This window comes from Emys orbicularis, chromosome 2 (genome assembly GCF_028017835.1).
Source record: "Emys orbicularis isolate rEmyOrb1 chromosome 2, rEmyOrb1.hap1, whole genome shotgun sequence".
NCBI classification, from domain to species: domain Eukaryota; kingdom Metazoa; phylum Chordata; order Testudines; family Emydidae; genus Emys; species Emys orbicularis.
In genome coordinates this window covers 59,318,371-59,344,251 of record NC_088684.1, presented here as the reverse complement: position 1 = coordinate 59,344,251, position 25,881 = coordinate 59,318,371, and the positions used below count along the sequence as shown (strand labels likewise).

The 25,881-nt window shown below is 39.8% G+C and overlaps 1 protein-coding gene across 1 annotated transcript; it reads right to left on the bottom strand.

Annotated features, from left to right (window-relative positions):
* Positions 1–71: 71 nt before the first annotated feature.
* On the bottom strand, positions 72–25,652 carry TRAM1 (translocation associated membrane protein 1). The gene is made up of 11 exons (XM_065400111.1): positions 25,410–25,652; positions 21,682–21,745; positions 20,926–21,047; positions 18,071–18,187; positions 17,279–17,337; positions 16,560–16,644; positions 8,014–8,084; positions 7,812–7,916; positions 6,690–6,833; positions 4,706–4,866; positions 72–723 (listed from the first exon to the last, which is right to left on the bottom strand). The coding sequence occupies exons 1-11, from the start codon at positions 25,530–25,532 to the stop codon at positions 650–652; spliced, it is 1,125 nt and encodes a 374-aa protein (XP_065256183.1). The 5' UTR covers positions 25,533–25,652; the 3' UTR covers positions 72–649.
* Positions 25,653–25,881: the final 229 nt, after the last annotated feature.

The following is a 25,881-nucleotide window of genomic DNA, read 5'->3' as shown; positions in this document are numbered from 1 at the left end:
GTTCCTTACAAGTATTTTATACAAGAGATTTCCAGCCAACACAGACAATAAGACACTGCAATGTTTCCAATCAGTTAAGATTTTGTTTTAATGACATGGGCATTTCTTGAAACGAACGCAGCTATTACCTACAAAATAATGCACATTAATTTTGATGGTCTTACAAAACCAGTACTGAGCTGCAAATCTGATTCAAAGTAATATACTGAACGTTTGAGAATATCTAAAAACAGATATTAATTTTTTTACTTCAATTTTGCAATACTTCTTGAAGAACTTGAAAAATATGACATTGCTGTAACAAGATATTACCAAGATTATAAAAACTGGAAGGAATAATACACTGTATCACTGATCCTCAGTAAGTAGAATTCTGATTAATATTAATCACACTAAGTGTTTAAAAAAAGTGTTCATGGTTATTTAAAAAGTGTTGTGGCCCCCTAAACATGTGAAAACAGATAACCTATATTTCCACTCTTTATTTAAAGTCAAAATGTTTTTTTAAAAAAAGTCTCACAAAACAATAGCAATAATCAAAAAGCATGAATTGTATTTTTGTAATCAGTAAGATCTCTAGTGCTGAAGGGCTTTTCATAGTAAAAAGCAGATTCTTTGGGGACATTAGTTAACTTGATAAAATTCAGTTTTATGATGATTTTTCCTTCCTGCTACGAGGCGAGTCCGCTCCATTTGAGGTTACTGTTCCATTTACTCCATTTTCTAGGAACAAGAAAAAAACTGATGATTTCCCAAGCAAAACAACATTTTATATTTGATTATCTTTAAGTCGTTTCTAAGTCAACATATAGCTTTTGTATATTTTATTCTAATGTAAGTATTACTCTGCTAAATGCTGTCTTAAGAGACTTTCATGATGCAATAATTGCAATAGCTTAAAAATATTGTGTAAAAAAACCTTTTACATAGTTTGCAGAAAAGATTTTAAAATAGAGACTGATTTAGAGTTCTGTACAACTGAACTCCTAGTAACCAAGATATCCAACTTTACAGATGAAGGGTTCTAAAGAGATAATCCCAATACAATTTTTTTAGAAACTCAAACCTTTTGCTTTTCTGCAATGTGTGGAGAATACATAGTATAGTGCAGCAAAAAGCTTTACTGGCATTCATCTGGGATGACTTACATAAAGTCACTCATGGATTCACCTTTCTTAAGTAATGTATCCATTCCAAATTTATGTTAACAAAACTCTTCTACCACAGCATCAAACACATGTAATAATGTATACAGTATATTATGTGCAGTTTGTAAATATATGTTAGTACTAGTGATCTTTTCTCCTGCCTCTTTCGCTGTAGACTTTCCTTCCATGTGAAGTGCCAATGGAAAGTTGCTGGATTGTTAGTTTATTGTAAAGCAAAAGCCATATGCATGCATCTAAGTACACTTTTAAACCCCTTATAAATTAGCCAGAAGATTGTGTTTTTTACCAGTACACAAAGGAAGATCTGTGATCTGAGAACTATGCCCCTGCCAAAATTCAAGTTGTCAATCTCCCCTACTGGAATACTTAAGCTGTTCAAGAGATTGCAATGTTGAATTTTCTTTTCTTTGTTAAATCATGGCAAGAGCAGTCATTCCCCTTTCTCTTTGTTCTTGAAAATGCCTGAAATACTTGCTCAGACAGACGTTTTGAAAAATTTAGTTTGAGAAAATTCCATCCTGGAAGGCTACAGAGTTTGAGGAAGCTCTAGTAATCCAAAAATGACCTTTCATAACAAAAGCACTTACGCAACCTTAAAAGTAGAAAATGTAGCTCCTAAACCCCCCTCACCCCCCCAAGATTCATCCAGCTCCCAAACCATCTCTGTAATATGCTTCTATAACAACAGGCTTTGGAAATTAAGCCTTTTTAACCCTTGACTGTCCAATGATGGGGTTCCTTAGGCTATGGGATTTCTTAAACCTGCTGTATCCTTGCAATTAAGTTAGGTACGTTCTGCAATGTAAACCATAGAAGACAACATCTGTCTGCAGATGCAGGCAAAGTGCGATAGGGGCTTAAAATTTCTTTTCCTTTCCAAACTGCTTTCCACATCACCACCACTGTTTGGTACGTTCCTACACTAACTCTGGCACAGTGAATCCTAAAAAGACACTCACCATCGAAGTGGTGCTTTATTGTTGCATCCTAGAATCCCCAGGAGAAGGAGCAGCAGCAACATCACAGAACTGGGAATTCATGTGGTCTTTGCCTTCAGGCAACCTCCACCAACACTACCATGAAAACACCCAGGAGCAGACAAGTGTACAGTCCCAATAATCACATCCATAAATTTGACCTGTACAGCAGTCATCCGCAACCAGCTCAAGCTTCTGCAGAGCTTGCATTCAACAATCCCTATATCACTCCAACTTCAGATTTAACACTCAATTTTGCCTGAATCACAGGTAACTAGCTATATCACTCTGCCCTACTGGTCCCCTATTGGCTTGCTCCTGGCTTCAGCTGAAGTAAGTAAAACCAAGAAGAAAAAAAAAAAAAAAAAGGGGGAACCTGGAGTCACACACTCTCGCACAGGGAGAAAAGAGCTGGGACCAAATCTCTGTAGCACCAAGACTTGCCACACGAATTTCTGCCCTTTTCCCAGTGGAAGGGTGACGTACACCAATATACCCATCTAGCCCCAACCCCACCCCATCACCAAAGTCTCAATCTCACTATGTGTACATTTTAATTCTACAGCTATTTCTGACACACCCAGATGATGTTGGCAGGTGTGGGGTTTGGTGCACTCAAGCACATGTGCTTAATATATACCGCTGCCAGGCCTGAGCAGCTTTAAGTCTTCACAATGGAGATAAGGTTGTGTATAATATCAAAAGGAAGGAAAGACACTTTTGGGAGGGTTTTAAGCCACTTTTCCCTTTAATTTGCACTTCTTCTCCCATGGTTTTTCACATAGCAGCAAGACAGACAAAAAATTAAATGGGAAAAGTAGCTGTAAACTCTCCAAAATTGGCTGTGGGCCTCCAGGATAGGTATAACATCTAAAATTACTTTATTTTGTGAAATACCACAATTCAAGTTAAGTGTCTCTTTTTGTTGTTCTCATGATATATGTATTTACCAACTAATATTCACCTTGAAGTGTGTGTTGCAACTCACCTACATTACACATAGGAGGGTACTACAATGATTTAAAACAAGGTGATTTAAGTTATTGAATTGTATTATGATTTAAATCACTTGATTTTTAAAAAAAGTCATTAAGTCATGTTGAACCTTTGCAAAACTAATTAGATTACAATTTAAATAAACTGAGGTGTTTTGTTTGTTTGATTTTTGTAAAATACCAGTACTGGAAGAGTATCTTGAATTTTATAAAACTATGGCAAAAAAATTACTGCATTAATATTACCAGTAAGAATTATTAAAACTTTCAATACATTAGAACTGTGATTAAAACAAACAAAAACAAAATCATACAGACTAAAATTTACAAAACTAAGAGCCTAAAGTTAGGGTCCTAAGCAGCATGGAAGCACAAGTCCCATTTACTTTAACCTGCAAACCCAGCTGGAAGAACCTGTTATTTACTTAAACAAAAAGATATAATTAGAGAACAAAGTCTCACACATCACACCAGAACTCCAAATAGGGCCAATTGTTCCCTTAGGCAAATTGCCTACATATTGCTTGAGAACCAGAGGGGTGTAAATGTTAATCCACCCTAGTGTGTCACATGCTAACTGTCCTGCATGGACCTTGCTGGGATGCACCAGAAGTTCCCTTGTGCCTGTCACATAGTATTACTTCAGGACTATATTAACAGGCACCAGTGAACTTCTAGTGCACGCCAGCAGGGTCCCCGCAGGACAGTTAGTGCACGACAAGCTACTGTGGATTAACGTTTACACCCCTCTGGTGCAAACTAAAGCACCGGGGGGAGGGATAGCTCAGTGGTTTGAGCATTGGCCTGCTAAACCCAGGGTTGTTCAACCCTTGAGGGGGCCACTTAGGGATCTGGGACAAAAATCAGTACTTGGTCCTGTTAGTGAAGGCAGGAGGCTGGACTCGATGACCTTTCGGGGTCCCTTCCAGTTCTATGAGATAGGTATATCTCCATGTACACAAAGCCCATAGTCAATTTTAAGAGACAGTCAAAAAGGATTACTCTCATGTAATTCAGGCCTAAGAGTGAGACAGGTAAAAGTAGAGTGCAATTCAGAGGTGACCTGCAAAGTCTTAAAACAGCCACAGATTTTTAGATATCCCGCCACTTAGGGATCTGGGGCAAAATCTGTACTTGGTCCTGCTAGTGAAGGCAGGGGGCTGGACTCGATGATCTTTCAAGGTCCCTTCCAGTTCTAGGAGATGGGATATCTCCATTAATTATTATTATTATTATTAACCTGGCAAACTGGAACACATTACCCTAATTTTTACAAGTCAGGTGGATATTTGAGAGTCACCTTTGAAATACTCAGGTAATTTTATCTGGTATATTATTTTATATTATCTGGGTTATAAACAGCCAGTGAGAACAATTTCGAAGTTATTCCTCCTTGATATCAACCACCAATATTAGTTTCCATCAGTATGAGTTCAAGTATCAAAACCAGAAACATCTCATTTCACACAGCAAACATTCAACAGCACTTTACCCAATTATGCCATATAAGTTTTTCATATTGGTTTAACTCTATCCTCAGAAAGAAAAACCTTGCAATACAAACCTCTCTCTTTTTTGGATGGTCTACCTTTAGCTGTTACAAATTTCTTCTTCAGTGACTGAGGCTGAGAAGAAGAATGTTCTCTCCACCTTCTAAGCTGGAAATTAATGAACTTCCACATCATAAAGGCTTGAGTTCCACAGATTGAGGACAGTACAATGATTCTATAAACAGATTTAAGACAGAGCAGAGGTAGTCATGTAAACAAGTATCAGATGAAGGCATGTCAACAAGTTTGTCAAGTTTACCAAACAGTTAACCCTCAAGGTTTGTACTTGTCAAGAGAAGCTGCCTGTTTGCTCACCAAAGTATATAAAATTTCCTCAGACACATGCAAGCAATCATTCTTTTCAACAGGCAACAAATTAGAAACTCTTCCCAGTAGGCAAATACTGATTTTTCTCGTGCCTTTTTATGAGGCACAAGTCAGCCTGGTTCTGACTTTACTTCCTTATTTTTTATTACCATTAAGAGACAGATGTTAACACAGATATGGAAATAGGATTTGGCAAACGAAGAGCAAAATTAGAGTGAGACCCCTAAAGAGGGTGGAGACTGGTCAAATGTGCAAAAATGGACGCAGTAGCAGCTTCGTGGCATTCTCTCTCCTTTCCCACGTTTGTCAGAAAAGCGCCTCAGATTACCAGCGGGCTATGGTTGGGGGAAAAGGTGTGGATTGGCATTTTACTCCCCCTAAAACTGTGAAGTTATTCAATAAGATGATCCCTGACCCTAGCAGTATTTTCATACATTCCTTCCTCCACAAATTAAAATCCTGAAAGGTAGAGGGTGCATAGGGTATGACAACAGCATGGCTCCTAACTGTGCCATGTTACTGCAGATGAAAGAAACACCTCACAACCAGCAATGAAGACTCTCTAGGCCCCTGAACAAATGCCCTGTCCCTTTTATTGGTGCCTTCAGAACTTCAAGACTTCCCTGAAAAACCCACAGCTCATTTTCCTGGGTGAGGGAAGGGAAATGCTCCAGTCTTCTGCCTGAGAGGGTGATCTGTAGGTAACTCCATATGTTATGGAGCTTACAAGATTTTTCTCAGTAGTATGCATCTAGAGGCCAATCTACAGATTTTAGGACAGTTGAGAGACTTAAAACTTCTGTACATCAGAGGGCCCCTTTAAGTCTAAAATTGCACTTCTCTCGCAAGACAACCAACACTATGATCTATAGTAGTACAAGAATTCTTCAGTGAATAATTTTGTTATGGAGTTGGGCAAATGCCTTACCACTGCTACCAAAGCTCTGGACTTGAGGCTATGGGCTTTAAGTAAATTAATAAATGTCCTCAGTCTAATATGAATACAGAACATTCCATAATATGCATTAAGTTGTATTTTATTCCTGGAACCCCCCACTGAGGCCCCCCTGCATTGGGAGCCCCTGAACCCCCCCCACGCCAAGCCTCACCCCCTGCACCGAACGCCCCTTGCACCAACCGCCCCCAAGCCTCACCCCCTGCATTGGGACCCCCCCCAGACCGGGACCCCACCCCACTGAGCCCCAACAATCTGCACCCTGACCCCCCAGCCAACCCCATTCCCCCAGCACTCAGCCCCGTCGCTGAGACCTAACCATCTTCATCTGGACTGCCCTGCAGAGTCCCATTCCTCCTGCGCCCAGAACCCCCGTGCATCCAGATACCCCCTGCACCCAGACCTCCCACAGAACTGCCTGCACCCAGATTCTGCCACACATAGAACCCTGGTACTCTTGAGGGAATTCTACGCCAAAAAATTTAAAATTCTGCAAAGTTCTGCACATTTTGTCAAAATAACAGTAACACAACAATAATATAATGACACCATTTTCAATTATTTTGGTAATTTATTTCAAAATACTTGTCACCAAATAATTGAAAATGGTGTGATTATAGTGTGTTATTTTGACAAAAAAATGCAGATTTAAAAAATATTTTGGCACAGAATTCCCTCAGGAGTAATGTTTTAAAAGAGGTTTCAATTTACCATACCTGATACCCAGAACGTTAAAATTTCCAGTAGTTAAATTCAGGTCCTGATTCTCTGCTCTTGCCAGGCCAAAGCCAACAGTGAGAACAGAGAGAATCAAAGTCAGAAGTCTTCCAAAAACAAAAAGACCAGCCCACAATGAAAACCTACAAAGAAAGTGCCACAAGTCAATAAATATGCATATTCATTATTTGGATAACATCAGAAAATCATTAGTCTGACTGTTTATTTCCATTATGTGGGACTCTGTTTAGTTAGAGAAAACTATCAAGATTTCTTTAAAAATTAGGACTGATACTCAACATGAGATGTACTGCTAATCTCCTTTCAATTCTCAAACGTTTACACATTTACTAAAATAAAAATTCTAATAATTTTTTGAGTAAGAATGTTGATGCAATAATTATTGAGTTTTTTTTTTTTAATTACAGAAAAGAAGTGGTGATAAGGACTATCACCATATTTAAGATACATAAAGTTAGATTATAAACAGCACTGTCATTTATGCATAGTTTTAAGGATCAGCATAAGTGAACACACTAGATATTATCCAACTTCAAAATGTTATCTAAGAGGGGTAACAAAGCTATAAAGTTGCTAATTGGGAGCTACTAATTTTGATTGTGAGCTAAAAGCTTAACAGGAAAAACTACCTCAACTCTTGGCCTTTAACCTCCATTTTCTACAGAGTTCAAGACATGTTGTAAAATCAATGACTGTGCCCTCCCCCCCCATATTAAGGGAAACAATGAAAGTGATACTTTTTAGCAGCTATGAATTTGGAGACTTTATTTGGAATTATGTCAAGTTTACTGTGTCTGCTACACCAAATATCCCATTATAATTTTCTTGTATATATCAATATAAAGTATATAATAAGGAACAGAATACTGCTGTATCAATTGCTTGAGTAGGCAATAGGGTAATATGAAATTATTTGTTTTATAGCATACAATTAAGGAGTAGTACTCTATTAGAAATATAGAAGTCACTTCTGAAGGGCAAGCAAATGCTAACTGAACTCATTTTTTATTGTGGCTATTGTGCAGCAGAAATACAAACTTTGCAAGAAGCTTGTGAGCCACAAAGTAGTTTTCTTTGTTAAAGTCATGATAAATACTTACCCTTTTTGATACTTTTCATCACTGAAGTAAAAGAGGCGGGAGATGTGGAAGAGAAATTCAACAAAGTAATGCAACACCAGAAGAACAAGTCCAAGACGGGTGAGGCTGTAACAAAACAAGAGCAAACCAAGTATTCAAACATTTTATGAAATATTAGTGGTAGCAGATAAATCCAGTGAAATTTATCTTAAAACTGACTTACTTCAAAAGATAAGCTCCAGCAATATGAAAAAGATAAAGTCCAATGTAGACAAGCTGGCGAGGGATATCTTCCTATTAGACAGAAGAATGAATGAGTCTATGGGACACAATGTTTTCATGTTCACTGATTTTAGAAATTTCATTTAGGCTGCTCAGACAACTTAATCCTTCCTTTCATAATATTATCGTGTCTCCCATGACTAGATTTGATTCTCTCAATTCCATACTAGTCTCATTCAGGAGTTTACCACTAACTAATCTATTTGTTATCTTAAGCATCTACCAGAATAAAGAAGAGTAAAGGGGGGGAATCAATTGTCAGATAAAAATCAGAGGTGCTTTTCAAAGCAGCTCAAGTATTTTTCTTAAGGCAAATTTGAAAAATTATGCCTCTGTACTATATTTCACTTGTACATCAAAATATACAAATAATATTTCACACACCAAAATTACCTATTATGGCATCCACGGTTAACCCAATTACAATTTAAAAGTTTATTTTCTGCTCAGTTTTACTTTTTCTATATACACTAAAAAAAAGTTCTATTAATTAATGAACTCAAGACATTTCACATAAAATGCAATGCTAAGAATGCATCTGTTTTAGAAATGCGAGATCCTCAAGATGCTTCCATTTCAGGATTCCATACTCCTAGGCTGATCTGTATGCTGGCAGCACAGTGAATTTTTTATTAGAAATGATACCAGTGTATGTGCTGGCACTTCAAGTTAGGCTTTTAACTGGTATTTTGATGATACCACAGGGAAGTTAAACAGAGAGAGGAAGAGACTGAACAGGCAAGAGGAAGAGATAAGAATAAGAGTAGGGCCAGAGAGAGTGAAAGTAGATAGAGCGATTTAAGAATAATTATAAACCATTTGCAAATATTAAAGAATCACCCATATGACCATATATACTCCAGTGATACATAATGGTGTGGAGTGCAATATAAGTCATATTCTTAAAGAGCTACACACAATGTACAGGACACTGACAACATTTCAGAGAACCTCTACATTTTTGGATGAGCTTCCTCTACAGATTGAGTCAAGTATTTCAGTTTTCGCTTGCACATATTATATAGTAGTGGAAATTGTGAAAAATCCATCCAGCAAGAACTACATTAAACAGACCTGTATTCTCATTTCAAATCAAGTTAGCATGTGCAAATCTGTGTGCATGCCATAACACCTAGTGAGATACAAAAATCTAGCTAGAGCATGTGTGATGTTATCTGATTAAAATATGACCATATAGATCATTGTTGCAACCACTGTTCTATATTTGCAGCAAATCTTGTACAAAGGTTGTCAAGTGAGGTGTCAATGAAAAGGTTATGATTTGGTTATCTGAATGCATGTATCATTTTTGTATTTGAAGTTATAAGTATTGGCTCTATAGCTGGATTTCAAATGTTGGCTCCTGGGGTACCACCCACAAGGTAGCTAGGCAGCACATCTTGGAGGGACTATTCAAATTAAGGGGCTCATCAAGAAATACTTGGTTGACAATGGACTGTGGGAGATGCCTCACTTGAGTGGACTGTCATGTAAACATGCTGTCTGGAGTGTAGGTAATGGCTTTCTGCAATGACTGAGTGAAATTAGGCATGAACATGTGACTTGCCCATGTGACTCCAAACTCCATCTTGTTGTATTTTTCCACAGTAAGAACAATGGGATGCCCTCCACATGGCAAAAACTATAAAAGGCCCTGGAAACACCTCCTTTTTGTCTTCAATCTTGCTTCCTGCCTCTGGAGGAACTTTGCCACAAACTGAAGCTCTGAACAAAGGGCTGAATGACCCATCCAAGCTGTGGATGTGTTCCAGAGACTTGACTTAAGCCAGTAGTTTATTCCATCACTGCTAGAAGCCTGAACCAAGAACTTTGCAATTATTGTATGTATTTGATTCTTTTAACCAATTTTAACTCTCACTTTTCTTTCTATAAATAAACCTTTATATTTTAGATACTAAAGGATTGGCATCAGTGTGATTTTTGGGTAAAATCTAAATTATATATTGACCTGGGTGTGTGGCTGGTCCTTTGGGATCAGAAGAACCTATTTGATGAGACTGGTTATAAAGAACCACTCATCTCTGAATCTGGTGTTTTTGGTGGTGACATAAGAACTAGAATGCCTAAGGAAACTGTTTTTATGACTTCTTGTTAGCCCGTGTGGTGAAAAAGAAGTTTACTTTTGTTGCTGGTTTGGTATATCCTATTGGGGATTAGCCACCAGTCTTGGGGGTGTATCTGCCCTATTGCTCAGCAGTTTGTCCTACATTTGGCATCCTTAGTTGTGACCCACTGAGGCATGGTTATAGCATGACCTTCCCCAAATGGTCTGATGAAAAAAAATAAGAAAATTACCTTTATTATAAACAGGCATTTTAAAGATTCATGCTCTTAATACATGGCAAGCAAAAATTCTGCAAGCTAGAATTCTAGATCTGTTCACTGTCCAGCAAGGAAATACCACATGCCATGCCTCCTTATTAGGTGTCACCAAACTCCTCCTCTTTCACTTCTAACAGCAGCTGTCATTTAAAGGTGGAAAGTTACATGCATAGAGAAGACATACACTTCAGGCTCTGCAGGGGGTGAGGATCTATAACTTCTGAAAATAAGAATTAAAGCTAAGTTTTGTTTTCTTCATATGTAAGGAGACTCAACAGCCAACTCACCTCATTAAAAGCTGCATCAGAAGGAAACATATCACAGGGTACAGGTTGGCTAATGGTGAAATAATACCAATGGCACAATACAGCAGATTTTCTTTTAAAAAAGCAATTTAACAAGATAAGAGGTGATTTGTTTTGTGATGTACCACCACCAATATGACTATCCATCTAATATAGAATAGCCAATACAGATACAAGATAACAGCTCAGTTCTTTCTCCTTCTCCCTGGAGGAGGGTGACAACAGGTTTCTTCAGTTGAGACCTTCCAGAACTGGAAAAAAATTACAGCTAGCGTACACTCCCCTGCTTAGTCATTTTGTCTGAGCTTGATGGCCCACTGGGATGCCCGGAGTGGGTGTCCATATGGGTGTTGCCACAAAAACCACCACCACCTCAGCTGAAATTCCAGTAAGAGAAAGAGTAACTCGGGATAAGCCAAAATGGGCAAGATTAAAGTGATGGGTGAGGGGAAAGACCAGACCTGAGCTCACTAGGGTGAATGGAGACCCTCCCATAAGACTGCTCAAGAAGGCACCGGCCCAGTATCAGGTGGTGGCCCTGTACAGCTCAATGCAGTAGAATGGCCACTATTCTGGTAACTTGTGAAAACTGTCTCCTCAAAGATCTGCTGGACAACCACTTCAGGCTCAAGCCATACCTTCTAGAGATGCCACTAGCTGGACTACAGGCATCAGCTGAGGGATCTTTCCTCAAAGTTTTTTTGGGTTGGAAACGCCTGCAAGGGAGGAGTGTTGGATGCAGGCTCTGATACCTATCACCCAGCCTATGAGGATCTTTGAACAGTAAAAAGAGAGACCTGGACTCATGGAAGGGTTATGTTCAAGAAAGGTAAGCCGGGCAGAAATCCAGGAAATGCCAGCAGACTAAGCCTGGCCGCAGAGTGTGGACAGAAGACAGCTTGGAAAGGCAAGCACAAGTTCAAATGAGTCTGAACAAACAACATTTAATAGTAGAATTTAGGCTCCAAGGTAGAAAACCAGGAGATTGACTAGAGAGTCTAACATAGGTGCTGGAACTAGGGGTGCTCCAGCACCCCATGGATTGAAATGGTTGCCATTTACAGTTTGGTTCAAAGTCTCTCAGCACCCAGACTATAAAAATTGTTCCAGCACCACTGGAGTCTAAGGCAGCCTCTACCTTACGAAACCTAGTTACAAGATGATGGGACCCCAATGGAAAATCCTGCTACTGAGTGGAGCAGAGACCTCTTTTTCAAACCTATCTTGAGAAACCCTTAGGATAAAATTAATAGGGGATTTCCTGGCAAAGATCACATGAGATCAACCACACCCTGTAGTAAGCAGAGGAAGTACCCTTATTTTGCAAGCAAAATGGACGACAAGGATCCAGATTTCTAGTTTTGAGAACAAGGAGATTTCACAAGTCAGGCCCGAAAACTAAGCGGCATGGGGTTGAGGTGAAGGAAGGAAGAGCTTATGATGTAGTTTCTTTCATCCTAGCAGATGGAAGCTGAGACATCATGCACGACACAGGTCACAAGAATACACCTCCTGTGGCTTCAGACTCTACTGAGGAATACAACTCTGGCACATACGTATTTCCTAGGCTGTCATTGCAGGCAGAGCCTAAACAGTCAACAGGTGAACCACACCTTTCTATTATTCCACCCCAATTAAGCACAGCAAGGATCCATAATAGACAAAAGATGTCCTAGTTGCTCTCTCAGGTCCTCTGGCTCAAAGTGGCTGCCTTTTGCAACTGCAAACTCTGCTGTTATTACCAGGGCCAGGCATTTTAATTTGCAAGACAATCCTAGATTTAGAAATTTAAAATAGTGTGCAACAACCCCTCCTCCCCCAAAAACAATACACACAGATTTGTTAATTTTTCTTTTTAAGTCAACCTTTGTTGGAAACACAAACTAACTCAATAAATTACTGGGTTTAAAAAACAAATGTCATCAGCCTGAATCAGCAAACACGGAACACACTGCCATATAACCATAAAGGACATGGCACATAAGCGTTTCCTGAAGAATATAAGAAACCTTGATGTAAATACTTTCCAAAGTTTATGGAAAATTAGACATCCACAGGTTTGTCAGAAAGATGAAGTGTTTATCCTGTCGAAAGAATGAGACGCTGATAAGGACAATCCTCTTGTAAATGGATTCTAACATCATCAGAACTGATCCCCCATATACTTTGTTGCTCACGTGAAATGCATGGAACCAGAAGATAAGTCACTTTGACTACAAGGAAGCTCATATACACAAATTTGCTCATTAAAATGTAATCTGAAGAAATGCAAGTTTACCACCTTAAAACTGCTTAGTCACTAAAATGAAATAGTTACTATTCACTAGAATGAAATATTCTGCAATTTACAAGCTAGAAACAGCCTTAATCTAGTCAAGACTTATTAATGCCCACTGAAGGAAAGCCTTGAGGCAACTGCAAATTCTCTTAAGGAATCATCTTAGAAGTTCATGTAGAAAGCTAGATTACTTTGTTTTCTGATGGATTCATTAACAGGTCTGTAGCTGAGCAAGTATCTGTGTGCATCAGATTTGTATCCTTTGCTGACGCAGGAAACGGAGTCTGGGACAGCTAATGAAATCATGCAGGGAATGGACACAGCTTTAGAAATGGTGGGGATCAAGACAGTAGAGCTCAAATCAAATCTAGGTGATCTGAATTTAGATAGCATAGCAGTATATATACATAATGTTCAAATGGTGTACAGGCCAAGACACTCAATGATATTGAGGATTGCATTAACCACACCCTTGAGCTTGTTATTTAGCTCTCAAAGATCACCCCGATTCTTAAAACGCTTAATTAAGACATAAAATTCAAATTTTGCTATTTAAGTTCCAACTTCAAGCATTTGATCTCAGAAGTATCTGCTGCATATGTTGGGTTGCTAGTCAGGCCAGAAAACTGAAAAAAGTGATCATGATAACTTGGCTATCATCTACTTCAAACACACTGCAAAAACTCAGGCACAAAGTTTGATGCACTCTGAGGGAAATCAAGGCATACAAGTTTGTGAGCTCATCAAACTGCCATGATAGACTCAATCACCACTGTGACTGAAGTTCCTTGCTTTTTAAGTTGAGGGTCTCTTGTTGCTGGGGAATCATAAAAACTAGAATTCTCAGCAATGAAAGACTATCCCAACCCATATTTATGTTCAGTAGAACTACTAATTTAAGTATTATCCAACATGACTAAGGATAGCAGAATCAGGCCTTTAACCAGCTTCATTTAAGAACTTGTCTACATGAACATTTAGTTTGTAACAAGCTGGGTTGTCAATCTACCTCACGCTAGTCTGCCATGGACTGTCTGTCCACATGGACCAAACTCTTATTTAAAAGAGAACTAAGTCAAAGTGCATTAACAAACTGTTAACACACATCAGTAGGGTACATGCAGACAGTCTGCAGCAGAATAGAGTGGGGTAGATCCAGATCCCAGCTTGCCGCAAACTACATGTCTATATAGACAAGCCCTAATTGTACTAGTAAGTATACATGCAGTGCTCTAAATTTACAAATTACAGTAGCATAATTTTGAAAAGTGTATTAATGTAAATTTAGAAAAGTACTCACTGAGGTCTATTTATGTGCCAAGTGAAAACTTAAGGGTTTAGACATATCTGCAAGTTGGCACATAAATACACTTTAGTGACTGCTCTCCTAAATTTACCAAGAAAGTTCACAATCTCTTGCGTACTTTTGGACCCTGGAATACTCTGGTATTACTTGTTAACTGCAGCGCCTGTGACCTGGAAAATCTTTTTTAGTACTTTGAGTGGAGGACGCAAGTTTCCTGCTTTAAAAACTTTTGTTTTGGTAAGAGATGGACACACACAATAGATAAAGCAGTCATAACCTCTAACTCCCCTTACCAATAATCAACCTAACACAAAAAATTAGTTCTTTGCCAGAGACTGAGAAAGGAAGGAAGTTCCAGTGTTCAAATCTGATGAAAAGGGGATGGAGAAGTGTATATAATCAGCATATTGTAGGCACTGCAGACCCAAAGCCCTTGTGATCTATCCTGGCACTCTTTCACACACTGAGCTAGATGGGACCTGGCAGGCATTACCTTCCAAACCTCATTAACAAAAAGAATGGAGGCACCCAGTAACACAATCCAACCAGCTCTATCAAGTCCTGAACACAGACAAGGAAAGGGTTTTGGTTATTTCACTTTATTAGATATAACTAATAAAATAAGAACACTTGGCCTCTGCCCATTTTCAAAAGGAGATGAGATTATATTAACAGGACTCAATAATGCACCTATTGAAATCAATAGTAGATTTAAGATTTCAAAGAAGAGAGTACATGTGATTGGGAAGGTTAAGAAACTTTGACAACACTATGTCTTGTCTACTCTTCTCCATGAAAGTGACTTCTGAAACTAGTTAATTTTTTGCAAACACATGCACTTTTGGGGCAGTCAAATTATGTTACAGAACTCACACCTATTCCCACCCCAAGATCAGCTCTAATGGGATCTATACAATACTTGATTTTACACAGTCTAACTCAGGACAGTCTCCCTTTGCTAAATAAATATATGTGCTGTTTCTTAAAATTCCTTGAGCTGGCCAGGTGGGTAATCTTTACACTACCTCCCCAAAGATATCTATTTAAGATTCCCTGGAGTTGGTAAGTAAGACAATAATTGCTACCAACCCTGCAATAAGCATCAGATATGAATTTTTTTTCATTTTAGTGAAAACTTACTCACCCAGACTACTAATTAAACAAAAGAAATTTGAAACTGAAACTTACATTCAGTATGCACAAGGAAAGAATTCTGACATTTGTCTTTACTAAATCAGAAGATCACAGTCAATTTTGTTCACATAGCACGTATTAGTGTTTAGAGAAAATACTTGACTATACAAATATTCAGGCCAATAAATTAGCAGGATTAAAAAAAAATTAGAAGGAAAATGAGAGAACATCCATACTTAGCAAAGCAAGGAAAAACTGAAGGGATTATAAACTCATTCTTCAAGATATAAACCAATCTGACAGATATTATGTAGACCCCACTTACAGTTTGGTGTCTAGCAACTTCCTCTGAAGCATTTGGTAACTGACCATTCTCAGAGACGGGATACTGGATCAGCTGGACCACCGGTAAATCTAATCTACTAAACCTTATGTTCTTAAATATGCTTAATCACTTCTAATTACAAAGAACCAGGGCTGGATCCTGCCCCTGTAAAGTCAATGGCAAAAACCCCTCTGACTTCAATGATGCAAGATTAGACCATAAATGGCAAGATTCAGTTGTTTTAACAACAATTAAACTGGAAGTCACCACTTTGATTTTGTCATATTGGACTGACTGTTTCACCCTTTGAGTGTTGAAAGTTATGAGGCAACGTTTTTATAACAAACTGACTTAAAAGTATTATTTAAAACACTGGTTAAAATTGAGAATTAACCTTATAAATGAATTTTTGATTTGCAGTTCTTTAAAGTGTGTAATAGAACATCAATCTTATTTGCACCAAATAGTGTAATACTACTTCCATGCAAGCCCTAACAGCTCCCACTGAGAAAGACAACAGCTCCATTCACAATGCAGATACTGAAACAATTATAGGTATTTCAAAGTAACTACTCAGAAAAACGCTTTAACACATTCTTCAATAAATATCTAATAAGCTCTTTGATACAGAGAATCGAAAGCATGTTCAGATGTTGGTCTACAAAAAGAAGTGAACTATTGGTTGATACAGAAGCATATAAATTATATAATTATACTGAAACCTTCATTTCTGGCACAGTTGTGAGAGCACAGCAGTATTTTCACCGTTAAGATAAAAAAAATGTTTTCAGCTTACTTTTTTGGTTTTCTGGAAGTACAATTCGGGAAAAGCATGAAACCAGTATGCCAACTGTGAGATGTAGAAAAACTTCATTTGAAACCTGCACGGTACAGCAATAAAATAAAAAACATCACTTCTGTAACTGCAGTCCAAACTCAAAATTTTCACGAAGTTTCCTGCACACTTGGTTAACCATGGATTTTACAATAAAACAAATACAGCATCTTCTCAACACTATTCACAGAAATAAGGTTTTTGGAAAATAACAATGATCCAAAAAAGATATTACAGGTCTGTCTCATCTTACGTGGGGTTCCGTTCCGCGGTTAGCGCGTAAAGCGAAAACCGCGTATAGCCAAAATCCATTGAGTTCAATGGCGGGCGAAATCGCTCGCACTACAGGTATAGTATTAAAATTGTTGTTTTTCTCTTTTTTTGTTTTTGCCGACCGCGTAAAGTTGAAATCGCTCATGTTAAATGCGCGTAAGATGCGACAGACATGTACAAGAGTGGCTAAACGCTTATTAGCGACTTCATTCTCTGCAATATTGCCCTTAAGAAATACTATTTCTGGTAGTTACTTTAAAGTTGTGGGGGCATTGAGTTCTAAGCAAAGACTTTAACCACTTCCATTACTGCACCCGTTAGTTAGTCTAAACAAAATACCTACTCCAGGCCATAAATCTTGAAGGATAATCACTACTTTCTAACACTGAAGAAGGAATAAACCTTACGGAATCAGCATGTGTGGGTAGTCCATCCACAGAGACGTTGGATCCGATACATAGTTCTCCTGAAAATACATAAAACTGTTGGTTACCTTTTAATCACAGGACAGACAGACAAATACAGAAGCCAGTGATGAAAGTCTGTCACATTTCTCATTTACAGCACACATGCTACAGAAGCAGTATAAGTGAAACTGGAAAATGCACTCTTATTCCAGAATAAGAGAGTGTTCACACAGAGTTAGTTCCAGTATAATGATATAATTATACCAGTAAGTTTAGTCATGTCAGCAAGCCCTGAGTATTACTGGAGACAAGAAAAGACTTCTGTTTCTGGAAACTGGAATTTAGTAGAGATTTTTTTTTTTCTTTTTAAGAGAATCTCAAAGCTCTTCACAAAAAGTAATTATGCCTTAACACCTGAGAGTTTGACCAGTATTTAAAATAAATTTTAGAGGTAAGTAACCAGAAGCATAGACACTTGTTTACAGTCATACGGCAATGAAAGGTTAGAACAAAGACAAGGAGTCCTGACTCAGTCCCATACTCAAATATTGATTTGTTGTTTGAAAGGCAGAACCCCCCAAAATTAGGGTGGGGGAAGGAAATCTACCATCACAAGTACTAACTGGCATTCAACTGTGACAGAGATCTAAATACAATAGGCAAAAGACTTCTCTGATCTAATATTAAAATACATGGCTGAAAACTACAGTAAGTAATTTTCATTGCACAAAAGTTAGATAAGCAAGGGTGTGATATCTGACAATATAAATGAAAGATAAAAGACATACTTACAGAGACAAGAATATTCGTGCCCCAGACACATGAGAAAAGGTAGAATGCACTAAGTTGTCCAGATTCATTGAACTTGCTGTGTTTTGTTTTGGAAAAGTGCATTCTCCTGTTAATTTTCTAAAACAAAAGTTATTTAAGTTATTGATAAACATATTGAACCATTTGTTTTAAGAGGAGGATGGTTAGATGTTTCTTAAGTATAGTTTTCATAAAATATCTAAAATTGAAGTCAATGTAGCCATGCATTCTAATTAAATCTTACAACAACAACACTGGTCTACAATTTTTGAGAAGTCGTCTGCTTCAGAGATAAAATGTGCTATTTATTATGTATTTTGATGTGCTGAATTCAAATATGACAATTAAAACAACTGATTGGCTACTGTTTCTAAGATATTTAAGTTTTTACATTTTATGTCTATGTATATTGTGTAGATAGTAGAGTTTTAATCATCAATTGTAAACCTAGGTCTTTTCATGTGTTTATGGTTGCATTACATGATAATATTTCACCTGTCCTGTTTATGTAACACTTTAAAAATCAGCAAAAGGGTTATATAAATAAAATTTATTATGAAACAAAAGGCAAAAAACTATTCTGTACATAGTTTAGTCCTATTCAGTGTCTACTCGGCGCTTCTTGGCTTGTCTCTTGTATTCATTAAATGGAGCATCTCTTGTCACTGTCCAGCAATAGTCTGCAAGCATTGATGGGCTCCATTTGCCCTGATAGCGTTTCTCCATTGTTGCAATGTCCTGGTGAAATCGCTCGCCGTGCTCGTCGCTCACTGCTCCGCAGTTCGGTGGAAAAAAATCTAGATGAGAGTGCAAAAAATGTATCTTTAGTGACATGTTGCAACCAAGGCTTTTGCATGCCTTGAGGAGGTTTTCCACCAACAACCTGTAGTTGTCTGCCTTGTTGTTTCCGAGAAAATTTATTGCCACTAACTGGAAGGCTTTCCATGCCGTCTTTTCCTTGCCACGCAGTTCATGGTCAAATGCATCATCTCGAAGAAGTTCACGAATCTGAGGACCAACAAAGACACCTTCCTTTATCTTAGCTTCACTTAACCTTGGAAATTTTCCACGGAGGTACTTGAAAGCTGCTTGTGTTTTGTCAATGGCCTTGACAAAGTTCTTCATCAGACCCAGCTTGATGTGTAAGGGTGGTAACAAAATCTTCCTTGATTCAACAAGTGGTGGACGCTGAACACTTTTCCTCCCAGGCTCCAATGACTGTCGGAGTGGCCAATCTTTCTTGATGTAGTGGGAATCTCTTGCACGACTATCCCATTCGCAGAGAAAACAGCAGTACTTTGTGTATCCAGTCTGCAGACCAAGCAAGAGAGCAACAACCTTCAAATCGCCACAAAGCTGCCACTGATGTAGGTCATAGTTTATGCACCTCAAAAGTTGTTTCATGTTGTCATAGGTTTCCTTCATATGGACTGCATGACCAACTGGAATTAATGGCAAAACATTGCCATTATGCAGTAAAACAGCTTTAAGACTCGTCTTCGATGAATCAATGAACAGTCTCCACTCATCTGGATCGTGAACGATGTTGAGGGCTGCCATCACACCATCGATGTTGTTGCAGGCTACAAGATCACCTTCCATGAAGAAGAATGGGACAAGATCCTTTTGACAGTCACGGAACATGGAAACCCTAACATCACCTGCCAGGAGATTTCATTGCTGTAGTCTGGAGCCCAACAGCTCTGCCTTACTCTCGGGTAGTTCCAAATCCCTGACAAGGTCATTCAGTTCACCTTGTGTTATGAGGTGTGGTTCAGAGGAGGAGAATGGGAGAAAATGTGGGTCCTGTGACATTGATGGTTCAGGACCAGAAGTTTCATCCTCTTCCTCAAGTGAGAATGATTCTGGTGCATCAGGAACCGGCAGTCCTTCTCCGTAGGGCACTGGGCGTATAGCTGATGGAATGTTTGGATAATGCACAGTCCACTTTTTCTTCTTTGACACACCTTTCCCAACTGGAGGCACCATGCAGAAGTAACAATTGCTGGAATGATCTGTTGGCTCTCTCCAAATCATTGGCACTGCAAAAGGCATAGATTTCCTTTTCCTGTTCAACCACTGGTGAAGATTTGTTGCACAAGTGTTGCAGCATATGTGTGGGGCCCACCTCTTGTCCTGATCTCCAATTTTGCAGCCAAAATAAAGGTGATAGGCTTTCTTAACCATAGTGGTTATACTGCGCTTTTGTGATGCAAAAGTCACTTCACCACAAACATAGCAGAAGTTATCTGCACTGTTCACACAAGTACGAGGCATCTCTGCTCACTTTGGCTAAACAGAAATGTGTCCCTTTGCAAAATCAAACACTGACAAATAAGAGAGCACGACACTATGATTTCTAGAGCTGATATAGGGCAATTTGTTCAGCAGAGTGATGTAAGCTTCGTTATGATTGCATCATCCATGACTTCTAGGAATAACATGATGCAATTCATATCATGTATGACGCATGTACCAGCGTCAGATTGCATCATTCATTGTTTTGCCTAAAAAGCAAGTACTGTCCAAACCCAGTCATAGATTTATTCATAGATCCAGTCAAAGATGTATTTTAGTCATTTCTGGTTTAAATTGAGATCCCTTCCCTTTATAACTCACTTATCCTCCGCCATTCCCAAGTCAAGGGTCGTATATACTGACCCAATAGCATATCTTGAAAACTAGAGCCAATCAACAATTTTAAGCATCATTTTCGTTCTCTGTGACCCAGAATTAGTAAAGTTTGACTACATTTATTTCAGAAGCATTTTGGCTGTAGAGCAGTGTAATTTATACCATATTTATCTTAATGGAAGAAATGTATACTTGGTACTTACATCAAGCACATACTCCTGAATAATGGCATGTATGATTATTGCTACCAGCATGTAGAAAAAAACTGTAGCCAAGTCCTTGATACCATAATGATAAAGGGAGATTGTTTCTGTAGCTTGTTCTTCTAAAGGACAAAAACAAAGTTTTACTTTTAGAAAGCTCATTATGAAGATCCTGTTCAGTTCAATTAACAATATGTTTGTCTATTTCTCAAAGCAGTATTGTTAAGACAACAAATCAATTAAAAAGATATTCCTATTTTGTGCTGGATACAAATTGAAACCAAATTAATGATTCATAATTGCCTAACTCACTAGATACTTAGTTTATAATAATCAACTCCCTCCCATTAAACTAAATTTGTGTCTGTAGAGATGTACAATGGAAAACATAACTGATGTATTTAAACTCCAAAACTCAACTCTTACAGTTCCTTCTTGACTAAATTATTTGTCCCCCTCTGACTAGCACAGAGCATTACATACAGGCCCAGAATCCTAATCAAAAAGATATTAAGAGGATTCATGTGCATCTCCACATCAGGCAACATTTTTAATATGATGAACACAACGGAACAGCCTTAAAAATGCTATCACAAAATTAATCTCAAGTGACATAGTTTAAGATTAACAGTGGATTAGCAAGAATTACTTTGGTCGGCATCCAGACTCAATTTGGGAGAGTACAGTATACCAACAATTTATGAAAATTCTGTCTACTCCATGGTAATAGTGTTTAAATTCTCAAAAGACACCTACCTGTAGCAGGAATGGTAACGTTGTACTGAAGTGTAACAAAAATGACAGCAGCTTTTGCTGTAATCTGAAAGAACAAGACAAAGTGAGTTCTATAAAATCTAAATTAAAACAAACCAAAGTTTACTAATCAAAAAACACATATCCAGCATGGCTTGAACTAGAAAAGCAGTAGAGGCAGGGTGCTTGGCAATGATAAAAGAAAGGAACCTTATCTTAAAGTCATCTGATCTGACTTTCAACCGACAGAACTGTCTATCTAGGAAAGCAAACTCCCACAATGCAGGGATTGAGCATTGCCGGAATACTTTAACAATCCTCTCCAAAAAGTCTCCTCCAAACTGCCTATTTACCAGTTAATCCCTTTCCCCCACATTAAACTAATAATACAAGCTGCAATTCCCTTTCCACTATGCTTCACTCTAATATACCAAAGTATTGTAATGCCAAGTCACCTATTTTAGACCATCTTTGAACTTTTTTTTTAGTCAATCACCAAACAATAGCCTTGTTTCAAACTCAATTTTAACATCCCAGCTAAAAATAAAAATAATCACAAACAGGAGGATGGGGTGGGCTGGCAGACAACATATAGAGCTGATGCTGACAGATCCTTAAAAAAAAAAAAAATGAATTGCATATCAGGCTCAAAAGAATTAGGCCTTGTCTACACTGCCACTTTACAGCACTGCAACTTTCTCGCTCAGGGGTGTGAAAAAACACCCCAGAACGCTGCAAGTTTCAGCACTGTAAAGTGGCAATGTAGACAGTGCTCACCTTGTGGGGGTGGGTTTTTTTTTTTTTTTTTTTTTTTTTTTACAGTGTTGGGAGACATCTCTCCCAGCGCTGGTGCTGTGACTACACAGCCACGTTAAAGCGCTGTCACGGCTAGTTGAAGTTGCTAGTGAAGACATACCCTTAGAAACCTTTGAACACTAGACAACACAGAAATACAAGCACACAAAAAAGTAAAACAAGGTGAACAGAATGCGGCTAGAGTAGTGATGCCATTGATTATTCTGGACTATATGAAAAAAATATATATAAAAGAAAGTCAGAACAAATGCAGAATAAAATTGCTACCTTTCTTTAGAAAAAACTATTTTTTAAAAAAAGAGCAGCACTACATTATCTTTTCTACTCCTATTTGCAAACAAGAAAACTTGTGTAAAATAGTAAAGACTGGAAAAGCTTCCATGAAGTCCACCTAATACCCCCAAACAGTTTTTTTTTTTAAATAAACAAAAATTAAGTTCAGAATATCTGGAACTGAAGGGTTTAAGGGATCCAACTACTTCTCTAGTGCCATACCATCCATCACTCATTATCACCCCATACAGTTTACATCATCTATGCACATTTACCTCTAATGTTTGGAAAAGTATTTACAGAGGTCAAAATATCTAGACCATAAAATCCCATTTCCTGTAAAAGAGAACAATTTCCAGTGGTCACCTAGTCATTCTTTATTTTGTCCTTTGCTTCCAGCGCTCTACAATGTTTTTACAGTTTTCATGTCACAGAATACATATTGACTTTTAAGTACAATCCACGGTGCACCACTTTTGGTGATACCGAACTAACACAAAGAATAAAGATTGGCAGAGCCGTAAAACTTTCATAGTTAAAGCAACTACTAAAGAAGGTCTTTGTAGGTACAGAATAGCATGTAGTGGAAAGACTGAACATAAAATTGAAAACTTACACTCCAGTATACAAAAATCTTTTCAGCATTAGCAAAATCAGCTACTACAATAAACAATAAGACATTACCACTTTGTTTTTGAAAACCGTGAATCACAGGTGTACATAAAAAGGAAAAAATTCAAATCCATCCTTTTTCCTCTCCACATAAAAACAGTGTATAGACTGTTTTCACAACCAAAAACATCTGGGAAGACAGACATGTCTGGCTTTCAGAGGCAAGCCGTAGCGTAGTATAGGAGAGTTATATATTTCTTTTAAACCCCTACTCTCCAACCTATGTTGATAATCTCTGGCCTTCGGATACTGAATATTACTTAAAGTTGGAAAAAACTGATATCAAAAACTAGTCATATACATAAAATGCTTATAAATCTTCAGGCTGCTCACCAAATGAATAAGGGATTGATTATGCTCTTAAGGATCCTGGTAACACTGACAGACTACTAGCACATCAAGTTGAGGCTAACGGTACTAGCACATCAAATAGAGACTCTCTTATCTTGGCTCAAAATAAGTGAGTGCTATTCTGAAGGGAGCACATATTATTACAGTCTTTGTGCACTCTCAATAAGCAACTGAAGAGAGGCAAGAGAGACATTTTGCAAAATAGGAGATCCGGTAGACAAATTTGCCATTTCTTTTTCCACTTCAGTGACTTTTAAAAGAAAATTTAGAAGACTAGTTTTAATTTTCAACTTGATTAGATAGTTTAGTCAGTAAGTGTACTCTGACTTTTAACCATTGTCTCAGAAGCAGCTAGAAAATAACTAGATTTCAGTTATCTCAAACATATTTTTTGTTGTCCCAGGCAGCAGCATATCACCACTTTTCTGGCCGGTTGTCATAAGAAATCAGTTATGAGACTGAATGCAGACAGATGACTCTTTAAAGCTTAGTGGATACTTAGGAGTGGGATATAAATCTTCATTAATTCCAAATTGATTTTGCATGGCAAGGTCATCCATCTTCCCAATAATTACTATCCAAACAAGACACTAAACCACTGAACTGCAAGGGCAGGAAAATGGAGCGCATCTGCCCACCAACAGCTTCCCCTTCGGGCTGCTGCCTGGAGATGCAAAGCGCACCTCCGCGTGTCACTAGTTTGTGCGGCTCCCCGCCGAGTGCTGCTGTTGTTTCTCACACGTGTTGCGGTGGGGGGTGTGAATCACGCAGCGAGTAAGCAGCTGCTCATGACGCCTCAGTACCGGGGCAGCAGAACACGGCAATCGCGGTCAGCCGGGGGCGAGGCAGCCTGGGACACGTCACCGTTTGCTCCCCTTTCCCGGGAGCTAGCTGGGCGCAAGGCCGCCGCCCCAAGGGCAGGAAACGCGCTCCCCAACAAGGCCTTACGCCCCCCCCCCCATCCCCGCTGCTTACACACGGCAGCCTCGCTGGGCCCCAGCCGCCGCTCCGCCTCCCTCAACACTACGAGCCAGCCGCTCCGTCCCCCGCCCCCCGGCAGCCGCTCCGCTCCGACTGCCACGTAACCTGGCCGAGGGCAGCAGGAACCGCAGGGCGCTGCTGCTGCCGCACAAAGGGGAAACGCCGCTTCCCCCATCCCGGCTGCAGCGCCAGCGGCGCTGCCCCTATAATCCCACCCGCGGCCGGCACAAGAGGGCGGAGGTGGGAGGGCTTGCGGGCGGTGACCCAGGGAACAGAGCATGGCCCAGCTCCAACAGCCCCCTCCCCAACACGCCCCTCCTGCAATCTGCTCCCTGTGCAACGTGTCGGCCGGCAGGGGCAGATCCCCCAGCAGCCCGCGGGGTTAGGAGCCCTCAGGTATGGGGGGAGGGGGGAAGGTGTGCTCGGCATCACGACCCCCCCCACCCCCCCGCACAGCGGGAGGAGGAGCCTGAACAGCCCAAACCCCGCCCGGCTGGGCCAGATCAGCGTATCAGCTACACACACATCCACCCTGCAGGGCAGCGCCCCCTGCACCGGGCTCACCCCCACCGCGGCAAGGCCCCTCTCCCCTGGTCAGGGCACTAGGGTTGGGCACCCCTCGGGGCCGTGCGGCTCACCTCGAACATGAGCCCCAGCAGGAAGACCATGGCCACGCAGGAGACGATGTCCGCGTGGTTCTGCACGATGAACTCGTGGCTCAGCACGGGCGGGTTCTTGCTGCTCTTCTTGCGGATCGCCATGGTGGTGGGCAAGGAGCTGAGAGCCGCCGCGGCCAGGAAGGGGCGGAAGAGGAGGCGGCCCGCCCAGCTCCTCCAGCGCTCGGCACGGGAGGGAAGTGGCTCGTCCTAGCTCCGCGCGCCGCCTGCGGCCAGAGAGGGAACCCTTGGCCGGCCGCTGGGAAGCCGCAGCGCCACCTGCTGGCGGGCGGCAGCGACGCCTGTCCTGACTCCTTCCCGTCCGATGGGCGGGGCGCTCGGTAAGGGTAAGGGCGGCCGTTGGCTCCCCGTTGTTGCACGGGCCGCTGACGTTCAAACTGACCAATCACAGTGCCCCGCCTCAGGGCCGGGCTAGTGTTAAAAACTGCTAAGG

Bases quoted from the DNA above. Each gene is read 5' to 3' on its own strand.
- TRAM1 (XM_065400111.1), bottom strand. From the start codon at position 25,532: ATGGCGATCCGCAAGAAGAGCAGCAAGAACCCGCCCGTGCTGAGCCAC. The intron at 8,085-16,559 runs GTAAGCTGAAAA...TCTGTCTAATAG, and splicing joins ACTTCCAGAAAACCAAAAAA to GAAGATATCCCTCGCCAGCT. The intron at 6,834-7,811 runs GTAAGTATTTAT...CTTTCTTTGTAG, and splicing joins GATGAAAAGTATCAAAAAGG to GTTTTCATTGTGGGCTGGTC.